Source organism: Onthophagus taurus, chromosome 8 (assembly GCF_036711975.1).
Source record: "Onthophagus taurus isolate NC chromosome 8, IU_Otau_3.0, whole genome shotgun sequence".
Classification (NCBI taxonomy): domain Eukaryota; kingdom Metazoa; phylum Arthropoda; class Insecta; order Coleoptera; family Scarabaeidae; genus Onthophagus; species Onthophagus taurus.
Genome location: NC_091973.1, coordinates 610,248 through 623,057, shown reverse-complemented (window position 1 = coordinate 623,057; position 12,810 = coordinate 610,248). Strand labels below are relative to the sequence as shown.

The 12,810-nt window shown below is 36.8% G+C and overlaps 1 protein-coding gene across 3 annotated transcripts in view; it reads right to left on the bottom strand.

Moving 5' to 3' along the window:
* LOC111414183 (metabotropic glycine receptor) overlaps positions 1-12,810 on the bottom strand; it is a 90,505-nt gene that overhangs the window by 15,425 nt on the left and 62,270 nt on the right. For all 3 annotated transcript variants that reach the window (XM_023045427.2, XM_023045428.2, XM_023045431.2), the window contains one exon: positions 8,271-8,454. In XM_023045427.2, the coding sequence (XP_022901195.1) occupies positions 8,271-8,454 (184 nt within the window). The remainder of the gene's footprint in view (positions 1-8,270; positions 8,455-12,810) is intronic.

Genomic DNA, 12,810 nt, shown 5'->3' with positions numbered 1-12,810 from the left:
TTAAAAACCCCGAGAGCAGCTCTGTGACTATTGATTTGAGGATTTTGAATTTTAAATCGTCACCGGAATGCAAAATTTACGAAGATAATAAAACTGGCGAACAAATAAAAACGCGTCTTCCAAACTCGCACGATACTCTCGTTTGTTCTTGACGATTTTCAAAAGAAACTGCCTTTAAACTTTATTACTTTATTTCGGGCGCAGATTTTGCTGGCAGATCCATAGCCCAGGGTTGATGAACAAAAAATAATTGCGCTTTTTGGCGTTATTAGTTCCTTTTTGTTTCTTACTTCCTTCCGAGTTGATCCTAAATCACTTTAACGGAGTTATTGTTATCGACATCTCCTCGATATCGCTTCGAAGTATTAGCGAAATTCACAATCTCGAATATTACGCGGATACTTTGTTTTATTCTTTTTCAACACGCCCAGGATCCGTCAGAAACAATTTTCTTCCAATGCCACAGCTTCAATCCCTCAAATTATTGAAACAACGCAGGTGAAAGGATCTAATTAAAATTTTATTGGCAAAAAGTATTTCAAAAGATTTTCTTTGAGACACAAGAAATTTAAATTAAATTATTTTTTTCTGATCAACTGGAAATAAATACTTTGTAAACATTCCAAACCGGATCTGGGGATTTAATGGATTTAGAATTAATGATGTTAATTGTTTGTTGTGTTGTGACGTTAATTACGAAAACAAAATTATCCATGATTTAATCACGATCCTGAAACGACGTTTAAACGTGTTATTGTCAATTTCAGATTTTGTTTAATAGAAAATGTATGTTAGTGAACTGGCATGATTAGGATCGATAAATTTTAATTCAAACACCCCACAATATTTACAATTAATCAAATGTAATGGTCATTTCACGGAGAGATCGCTGAAAACAGCGTTCAGCATTAATATAAATCAACCAACTAATTAATACCTGATAGCAATTCGTGAAATGGTAATCCATTAAATTCGGGTTTTTATTTGAGTTAAAATTTATAGACTTGTTATTAAATTAATTCGTTAAAACTTTGAAATCGTCAGTAAGAATTGTCGAGGGAACATTCTGCGTACAGGGGAATAATTAATTTTGCTGCATTTGAAAGCAATACTCAGCTCCTTAATTGCTAACCCAACATAAATTATTTCTGCTCCGGGTCGCGGCATATTAATGAATCTCCATTATGCATACGAGGTACCGTCAAAAATCTTGATTTCGCGCGTGCCGTTGACAGCAAACCCTTCAAAAATTACTCTGTATCGCTCCATTTCGAATAGCAGGGCACATTATGTACCTTAGGGACCGAAAAGGCGAGAAATCGATACTACTTGTAGACAGACTATTATTCCCCCCACATCATCTCCAGAAGAACACTTCTCGGCGACAAAAATATCCTCCCATAAATGGATCGCAATTTTTTACACCAAAACCTTAGATTACGTTAATAAGGGTCGGCTAACGATGCTCATTTTTTCGGTACCATTTCGTAACTTCTCCGGGATAATTCCTAATTTCATCTCCTCACATAACCCCCTGGCCGTTCTTTTGTTTCGAGACTCACGATCCCAGGAAAAACTCGACTCCGTACAATTTGATTTTCTGCCGTTTCCAACGGCATTATGCGAAACGATTCATTATGTTTTATATTTTCCCCGAGGCGTTATTTATGACGTCCTTTCATGCGAAAATACTATTTAATGCGCTATATTATAATTAGAGAGAACGCGCGTGTTTATTGTTTTTAATTGTTTACTCTACAATGTGGGTACTGTTAATATATTATTATATTACCTCTCTACAAATTTATTAAATCCAGTAGTTCACATCAAATGTTATTAAAATACTATCTTCAAATTCAAATTTCAAATAGTAATTTTTATGTCAAAAATCTATATCTTTATAAATAAAATTTATATTTGTTGATGTGCAGGACGAAAACTTACCCAAAACTTTAACAGATTAAGAGAAATTAAAAGAAATAAGTATTATTCTACTGGTAATTATATATATATATATTTAAATCTTTTTCAATAATTAAATTTCATTTAATTGTAGTTATTATTGTTTTTTTTTTGTATTTTGTTTGTCTTTTTTTTTTTTTATTATTGTTCACAACATGAATATAGCATCCATTAACATTAGGTCGTTGCTGCCTAGTATTGCTGAATTTCGTGAGTACATTACTGATAATAATTTTGATCTGGTATTGGTTACGGAGACCTGGTTGGCGGATGAACATACGGAAGCGGTGTGTTCTATCGAAAATTATACATTCATACATCGCCAAAGGTCTGGTAAGCGAGGTGGTGGTGTAGGCATTTATATTAAGAAGTTATATAGACCCAGCAAGGTTAACATAAAAACATATGATCATTTAGAACAGCTATGGATCGCTGTAACTATTGACAAAGTTAAATATATTTTTGGTGTAATGTACTTTGAGTCTCTCGAGGAATCCTTAAGTTTAGCTGTACCACAATGTAATGAACTATTTATTGCCGGTGATATAAATATTGATTTGTTGCACCCTGAAAGTACATATTCACGCATTTTCCTTGATTTGCTGGAGTCGTTTGGTCTGGTTCAACTTGTTAATCAACCAACCCGTATTACACTTAATTCCGAAACTTTAATAGATATTACTGCATGTTCATGTGAAGAATTCACCCTGGTTGGTTTATATTCACTACCCCACCTTTCAGATCACGAACTGGTACACTCTCATTTGAAAACTGCTAGTACAAAGCCTGTTCCTACATTTCGAACTTATAGAGACTTTAAGAGGTTTAATCTCGATCTGTTTAGTAGAGAACTTGAATCATTACCTTTACAATTAATTTTTGAAATTAACGGCATTGATGAAAAAGTGAATTATTTTAATTCTTTAATACTAGATCTATTTGATTTACATGCACCACTACAAACGAAAAGATTTACAAAAAAACCTGCTCCGTGGCTTACACCCCAAATCAAGGAAATGATCGCGGTTAGAAATAAAGCTTATGCTAAATATAAGCGTACAAAAAATGTATTAGACCTAGAGCAGTATAAAACGTTGAGAAGACACGTGACAAATGCCATCAAAAAAAAAACATCTGCGATGTGGCGTGTTGTTCTTGATTTCGAAGTGATCAGGAATAGAGTAAACACTTTGCCCATGCATTTAAGAAATGCGAATGACATTAATAACCACTTTCTCCAGACAGGTTGTTCATTGGGAGCACCTTCAAGTGATGTTATGCACTTTTATAACACTAACAAAAAATGTGAATTTCAGAAGTATTTTGATTTCGAAACTGTACATGAAAACGTTGTTGCAAGTTATTTACTTAAGATGAAATCTAATGCTGTCGGAGATGATGGTATTTCGTTGTCAATGCTCTTGTACTGCTGTCCTTTTATACTCCCACATTTGACGCATATAGTTAATTACTGTTTGGAGAAATGTGTTTTTCCTTCCTGTTGGAAGACCGCTACCAGACTCCATTACCAAAAATTTCTAATCCCCAAGAGTACAAGGATTTACGACCTATTAGCATTCTCCCGGTTCTTGTAAAGGTTGTGGAGAAAGTTATGGACTGGCAAATTAGAACTTTTATTGACGGCTATAATATCCTACCTCCAAATCAGTCTGGATTTCGTAAACATTATGGTTGGGAAACAGCGTTAATTCATATTTATATGACTGCGTTAGTTTTGTTGGATTACTCAAAAGCTTTCGATACTGTAAACCATTCCTTGTTAAGTTCTGTCTTAAATTTTGTTGGGTTTAGCGCTAATGCTATATCATTGGTCTCCAATTACTTGTGTAATGATACCAAAAAGTTAAGATAAACAACTCTATATCTGAGCCTCAGAGGGTGTCAGCGGGTGTGCCGCAGGGTTCTATATTGGGGCCACTTTTGTTTTCGTTATATACATCCAACTTTTCAAATAGTTTGAAACACTGTAGCTGTCATTTTTACGCAGATGACACCCAACTATATCTGAGATTTGCTCCCAGTGATGTGTCTCTGGCTGAAACTATTTTTACACGGGTAATTAGGAACTTAGTGGAAATTTCGTCTGGACATAATTTGAAGGTGAATGGTGCAAGTCGGCATTGATGCTTTTTGGTAGGCGGGGTTTGCGAGAAGAACATTCTACTCATTTTAGTATAGAAGTTGATGACCGGCAAATTAATGCTGTTTTCGTAATTTGGGATTGTATCAGGATTCAGATATTAGATTTAAAACACATATTACACAGAAAACCAATAAATCATATGCAACGTTGAAATTAATTTATGGCATTAGGCACACAGTATCTAAAGCTACACTGTTAAAACTGTGCGATACCCTTGTACTTAGTAATTTCACCTTTTGTGATAAGGTTTTTGGTACCTGTTTGGCTAGCACTTCAGTAAGTCGTGTACAAACGGTATGATCATGTGTCTCATAAATTAATAGATGCTGGTTGGTTGAATATGTCCAACAGAAGAAAGTTGCATTTATTATCATTCTACCATAAACTTCTCATGTTGAAGAAGCCCCCGTATCTATACAACAAAATATCATTCAGGACAGATGTTCATAATATCAATATTAGAAATAGAGGTATTATTACACCTCCTAAACACGAGACCTCGTTATTTGAACGATCCTTCACTTATTGCCTTCCTAAATATTATAATCCTCTTTGAAGTCTCTAAATTTGAATGCGTTTAAGAAGAAACTGCGACAAATGTTAATGGATGAACAATCTGGCGTATAGTTGCTGAGTTTCGCATGCATATGTATTGCAATTAATATATGTTCCTTTGTTTTTTTTTTTTTTTTTATTATTTTTGATTTGTTTAATATTGTTAATTTCGTAAACATTGATTTTTCTTTTTTTTCTTAATTTTAATTTTTCTTTTTTCTATTTTATTAATACTTAATTTTTTTTTTTTTTTCTTTGTTTGTAGGGTTGAGTGGTAGAGAGGAACTTGATTCCTAACTCCGCCCTACGTATTGCTTTTGTATAATTTTTGTCATTATTTTTTTTTATTAATAAAGCCAAGTTATTATTATTATTATTAATTGGTGCATTCGTTACGGCGGGCGAACTAAAACATGTTAGCATCATAACAAGTGTGCCCAACATCAAAAATACAAGCTTCGTTACATAGCAACGAAATAACACATCGTGCAACCCACTATAATACAAACCTGATAATGTATTGCTTAATAATATAAATTTTTAATCTTAATTAATTGAAACGCTTACTTTAAAAAATCTTTCAAAAAATAAGCATAGTAAAAACGTGTAGGAAATGTTTCTCAATTACAGGAAATGGCACTTCCGGTAACGAAAAATGCGGGTCACCAGGCGCGATTAACGAATAGCGGTATGACACGTTGTAAAATATGAGGGTGATAAATATTACTTTCGAGATTATAGAGGCGTCGCGACGCCGAACGAAGGCCTTAATGTCACAGATCATCCCGACGATACATTTTTGCATCTATTGTCGTCCACGTCAACCTGTCAGCGGCAACAACGCGTTTACTTGCAGCCTATTTCACCCGTCAATTTTTTTTTGTCATTTACAGCCAATTTCAAACCCACACAAAATTCAATACATGCGTTTATTTTAATATTCTGACTATCAACAAGTTTAAATCTTTACAACGTCTACATAACTTTACGTCGATATCCCTAGCGTACAATAGCTTCACCAGCGAGAAACCGAGGGACGGACTTTAAAACCCCTTACTTCCAAACTTTAGGGTTAATTATAATTCTAATAGAATTAAGGTGTTCAACTGGAGCAAACTTGTGGGAACTTGCTTAGAACAGTCATATGCGATAAAGGTGGATGTCTAATTGATCCACACCATCTTCAACATTGTCACTTCATTGACAAATTGATAGTAAATGGGTTACATGAGTAAAGTTTAAGAATAAAATTTTTAAGATAAGACTAAATTAAAATTTTTTTTAGTCATTTTAAATAATCCAAGAGGAACTAAACGAGTTTTCGTTGAGAGGGGAAAAACAAGATAATTTTTGTATCGCAGGACAGAAATTAGTGCGGCGAAGCGTGGGGCAGTTTCTCGTTTAGGGCAGATGAGTTTATAGCAGTCATGATGTTATACGAACCAGGTCGGTTTTAGTAACGCAATAAAAGTCGTCGCGCGTGTCACTGCATAAGCGAAGAAGGGGTTATCGATCTGAAAGATAATACATTTCGAAGACAAAGCGTGATAATTAATCACCCACGAAACAGCATCCGTTTTGATGTCGGGATTTTCCAAATGCGGCAGCGATTGTTTCTATTCGGTTTAAATCATAGATAACGCTGGGCAAACGTTTGGATAACTCATTTGGACCGCAACTAGCAATTAGGGTCGAGCGCATTGTTGCCTTGATACTGTTGAACTGATTTAAAATGTCGTTTTGGGGTAAAAGCATCCTAACCGGGTAAAATTAGTTTACATGCTCACCACTTTTATACAGGGATTTCCGGTAAAAATCGCACGGTCCTTTACAGCGATAATAAAAGTTGATTGACGAGGTTGGCGTAACTCATAAAAGCGGATCGCTTTCACGAACTGAATTTTGAAAAACTCCCGTTTTCAGCTTCGAATAGGAATAGAAATAAAAATATTTTTCAATCGTAATCTTATTAGTAAAGTTCGGCAAACCTTAGAAATTTGTTGGATAACCTTATTACATTATCTTCGTTTAAGAAGTTTTTCCTCTAAGTAACGATTGGAACTTTCCCCGCCTTAAATTTGTTAACAATTGCATTTACATATAGCGCGCCAGTCCATTAAAATAGTTGGCAGGGCGTAAATCTGCTGGCACAAAGGGAAGCATTAAAAACTTGCGAACTACGAATCTTGCTTGAATATCACCGCGGAATTTTCTCGCTGACGTCAAGGTCATGTATAGCTTGTTTCGCCGTCTCGTTCGCATAGAAAAGAAACCAATGGATGCATTCCTTCGAGGATATTTCGTGGAAAATGCATTCGGAGTAAATTGTAGAGCCTCGGGGCACGATCCAATCGATAATACGACTTTGGGCGGCTTGCGCTAACATCATAAATAGCACGATTCATGTTATTCGTACGATTTACCACTGAACCTATCGGTATCGATTTTTCTCGCGACATTTCACTTTTTTTTTCTTCCCCTCGCGTATCGGAGTTTACGCTATTTCGACCAACTCTACCCTCATCTCTAAATTGTCGATCCCTTGGAAACATGGAAAGTCCTTAGGATTAAGGGTTAAAATTGGAAGGCCAGTTGCCCGGTCCAATTCATTTAAGCCACTCATTGTGATACCTTCCAAAGTTTCCTACAATCATCCCGCATGTATTTGAATTTTACCCTTTTCCATTGTTTCTAATAATGACAGAATACAAATCACATTTTCAATATATACATTTATCAAATGTAAGCTATGTTAAAATTTGCGATGACATGAAAAGTTTCTAGTAAAATTTGACCGATGAAAATAGCGTATCTAAAATAACCCAAGGGACTTTTGTAAAGTTCCCCGAAATATAACGCCTCACTGCGAAATAAAGTGCAACGTCTTGGTGGCGTGAGTGAGTCCTTCGGACGTTGAGTAATGCAAATATTATTCAAAGTATCACGATACCTCTACAAACTACTATCCAGAGGGGTTCAAGTCAAAGGTAAAAATTAAACGTGAATTTTATCTACCACTACACATCAATATAAAACATCAAACAAATTTTATATATATTTATATATAATATGTGTTATGCAATATATTGATAAAACATGGTTTGATCACATTATATCGCCCCTTCATATAAATTCTCATTTAAAGTAAGCTGAGGTTACATTATAAGGTTGGCAACTTGCCAGAAAAAAGTGGCTTCGTATTGAGAAAGTTGAGAGTTTGTGGAACTAATATATAATGACACAGTTATATAGATCGTTAATAGTTATTATTTATTTCATTTATGATCAACAATGTTAAGAACGTTAATTTGAAGAAATTTAACAATAAATTACGGCACATAGTCAACGAGAAATTATGTGAACTATTTGATTAGTCAAAAAGTTTCTTGATTATCTCACACGATAATGTAATAATCGCTCTATAACAGCTTGCTCACATGCTTTTTAAATTTTTTTAATGACCGATTTCGAGTTACAAAGCTCATCATCAGCCGAATATCAATCGTGATCGATATTAGAACTTTTTTAATAATAAAAGTATAGGTACTTTTAAATGAGTTTATCTTTTCCGATAGAAATTAAAACTTACTTGAAGAAATATGTGTTGTTTTGATAACCGAAGAAGGGGACAGTATATGTGAGCATCCATATGTTGCCTCCACCACAGTCGAAATAGGGTTTCGACCATTTGCCGTCTTCGTAACGGACAGACAATATTTCATCCGGAATTCTTTCGGTGTGGGCAGATTCGTTGTAAGTGTACGTGTTGTAGCCTGCAAAAAGAATAGAAAAAAAGTTAGAAATGGGTATAAGTTGGAGAAGTCAGGAGGTATGCAGCGGTAATGGTGTGAATGACGTGCGCTGCCGCGTGGTGGTGTTTAGTTTAGATGGGGAAGTTGTTTGAAAGTGTGATTTAGTTAACACTGTTTACGAGTATCTTCTAAATTGCTCCCACCTGAACAGATTTTAATGATAGTCGGTGTACGTGCGGGGAAACTTCGAGCGCCCTCTGTCAGAAATAGTTAGCATAGCTAAAGTTTGAGAAGGAACCCGACAAAGGTTGGCATTCCTATACGCAAAGTTCCATTATAGTTTGTGCCGTCTTTTATTTGTCAATCCTTCCGGAATCCGACCCGACGACGCAACGTCGCAAATATGTGATCTTAACGTCCCGATATGAATACCTTAAAGGAGCGAACTGTGAGGCTCGGGATTAGAGGACCGAAAGAAATTCTCTCCTAGTCCGTGGACCGTAAAAATAAATCCCACTTCAAACTTCTCCGAGACACCATTGCTGTAAATTCTTGCTACCTTATCTTGTGGTTTTATTTCACGGTCGGTAGTAGTTGAAGTAGCCGAAACTATTTCTCCTGCTACCCTCAATTCATATTTCTCATAAATCAACCCTACAGCTCAGCTTCCGATACAGGTGGCTGTTACGCTAAATTATTAGTGTGGCGAACACCAAATTCTTATTTTAGATGGCAATAATTTACTTTTACTTGAAATTGGAAACCACGGTTAGAAAGTAATAAATAGATATTAAATCGAAATTACCTCAACAAAAACGATGTAAATTTCTAGTTAACTTTTGAATTACGTCACGTTTTTGAGAAATAGTTTTCTTTGGCAGGAGAAACGTTAAAAAGGAATTTTGTTTGTCTGTACGTGGCACCTTCTATGAATGAAACGATATTCAAAATCTCTTATAGGGCAATTTTCTTCGCTCCGATGCATTGCAACGTGACTTGACAACTGGGTGGTGGTATTATTGAATTTTTCCACTACCAATATTCCATATAAATTTAAAGTGCAAATTGCCGGAAAGTTATAAGATTTTAGAATTTGTGGCAAAGCTGCTTAATCTAGCGAAAACAACTTGATTTCGATTACTTACACGCCAATTAGACTTTTTTATTGAATTTTGTTTCATCTTGTGGCAAAACATAAACTAACACAAGATTAAGTTTAATGATACAATAAGGAAATCCTTGAAGGTTTAAATATTTAAGTACTACGCTGTAATCTTTCCCCGGAGTTACGCGGTTAATCTGTTATAATGATGTTCGTGAAAGCCTCAATTTACTTAAGAAACGCTACGTCGGGGATTGATTTTCTTCGAGACGCTTTATAAACAAGTCCTTAGAGGTGTAATGGGTGAAACGGCAAAACGGTCGGGTCCCGTTTAATTTTCTAGAGTACCGACGCGATGTTTAACGTGAAGCCTCGAAATTTCTCTAGATAAGCCTACTTCTAAGCTTCCACCTTTGTCTCGAAGACCACTTTAATGGAGAACCTCCCATGCAGGTTTTATTTTTGTACGTTCGTCCGGCAATTTAGCGGATCCATTAAAATAGTTTCAAAAGTCCATTACATACGGCCCCGAAGGGTCTTACTCAGATAACTCGATATTTGCAAAATTTTGTTAATTATTTCCCAAAAAAACGAATAGTAAATAAGGGACTGCATCATCAACCGTTTCTCGCCGTTCAAGACACCAGGACCAGATGGTATTATACCAGCCCTTTTACAATGGGGTCTGGAGGATTTAGTACCTCACCTGGTGGAAATCTTCCAAGCATGCCTGGCGCTGCGCTATATACCCAGTCGATGGCGTGAGGTCACAGTGAACTTCATACCAAAACCGGGTAAGCTTGATTATTTCACACCGAAATCGTTTAGACCAATCAGTCTCTCCTCCTTTCTTTTGAAAACTCTGGAGAGACTGTGTGATCGCTATATTAGAGATTTCTGTCTTCCAACTAAACCAGTAAATCCTAATCAACACGCTTACACTCAGGGCAAGTCCACACTAACGGCTCTTCACTCAGTGACCAGCTTTGTTGGTGGGGCGCTGGACCTAAAGGAGTCCGCCCTGGGGATTTTCGTAGATATAGAGGGAGCTTTTGATAAAACAACTTTTTCTGGTATTAACGATGCCTTGTTAGAGCATAATGTTCCACCGACTCTTCTTAAACATAGGATAGTTAAGCTTAGGGCTGGCGATGTCAGTCTTCAAGGAGGAGTTACTCGAGGCTGTCCACAAGGGGGTGACTTACCCCACTTTTGTGGAACCTCACCCTGGATAGCCTCTTGAACCGCCTCGCCGAAGCCAACTTTATCACAGTTGGTTACGCAGATGATTTAACCATTCTCGTCAAAGGCAAGTATATAAACGTGCTGTTTGACAGGATGCAAGTAGCTCTCAAACTGATAGAGACTTGGTGTGACGAACAAAGACTCTCTGTAAATCCTAAGAAGACAGAGTTGATTCTTTTCACACGGATGAGGAAGGTTGGCAATCCCAGAATGCCATCCCTTGCTGATACTCCATTGGTATTGTCAAAAGAAGTTAAATATCTGGGCATCACACTTGACGATAAAATGACATGAAATGGATAATAGAGTAAAAAAAGCGTACGTTGCATTCGGTCAATGCCGGAGGGCTATAGGTAAGACATGGGGTTTGTCACCCAGAAATGCCCTCTGGATTTACACGGCTGTAATCCGACCTATGCTTACTTATGGTGCAGTAGTATGGTGGTCAAAGACCCTACAGTCTACATCCACTACTGCACTTAATAAAGTACAGAGACTTGCGTGTTTGTATGTTACAGGTGCGCTGCGGACTACCCCCACTGCAGCTATGGAAAACATGTTAAACCTAACGCCACTTCATTTGTTCATCCAAGAGGTGGCATTGGTGACCATGACTCGACTGCGAGCAGCAGGAATTCTAATGGGTGAGAGAAATAGTAAAAATGCCAATCTCTGGAATGAAATGGTGGATTACTCACCAATTCTGGAGTGTGTAACGGACTTTACACCCCTACAACACATTTTTACGAAGAAATATCTCACCCACCCAAGCTCCACAGAAGTAGAGGTAAAAAACAGCCTTAAAATCTACACTGATGGTTCAAAGAGACGGGAAGGAGCTGGAGCCGGAGTCTTCTCGTACGATCTCCGACTCCACGTATCTGAACCTTTAGGTATAAGTACCACCGTCATACAGGCGGAGTTAATCGCCATACAACTTGCCGCTGACGTTATTGTCAGATCCAACCCCACTCTGCAAGACCTCAGAATGAGAGACTTCGGAGAGGAATGGCCGACCACAGATGGCATCAGGAACACACCTCTGAGCTGTATCCTAGCCTTCGGAAATTCCTTAGGCTGGTTGATGTAGCCGGAGACAGTGTAGGATTTTCGCTTTCCTACATACATACATACAAGGAACTGCATATGCACAGCTGCCGCAAAAGATAGATTACCAGCTTAACTTAGCAAATTAATTACGTCTCCAGACCCAAAAAAACCCGACTTGTAAACTAAGTGACACTTTCGCAACTTTTTATGCCCTTATCTGGCCCCTCGGAGGCCACGCGGGGAAATGTATTTCCCCCTTTTGTCCAAAGGAATCGCGTGGGGATTCATTACGGACCCTCCCGAAATAAGCTACGCAATGGTCGTTACCATACCTAATGAGATTTGAGTGTTTAGAATTTAAAAAGCGGAAGTGGAGCTTAAAACGACGGTACGTAAACGTAAACGTTACCCGGCGACCTCCTTCTCGTTTTATACCTCTTCGGATACGATGTAGAAAATTGGAAATTTTTTACAATTGTAATTTAGAATCAAATTAAAATTTAAATTCAAATAATATTGGTGTGTTTGATGAAATATATTTCATTAGATTGAAGTGACTTTGGAATAAAATTACCTAGAATGTAAATATAAAATAAGTAAATAAAAAGCTCGTTGTGTATTTTTAAGGTGGACCTAGAGAATGTGTAAAATGTATACAAAGCATACCAGAAACAGAAAAATTTTCCCCGGAAGAAAAATATTGCATTACTCTAATAAAATTCTCTAACAAGTTTTTTGATGCGCTCGCATTTATACTACAGAAAGCTCTCGAGCCTTACTTTAACCAATTCGCTTCATTCTGCATCAAAGACTAAAGAGTAATCTATTTAGATCCTCGCTGCAGAGACATGTTTGCGTCGATGTGCTCGCTAATTGCGTTGGAAATTACTCAATGTTAAGTTTATCTTTTTAGAGATCAACGAACCGTAAAAGTGGTCGTACTGTCCAAATTTGCATCAAATTAGCTTTCTAAGTCAATC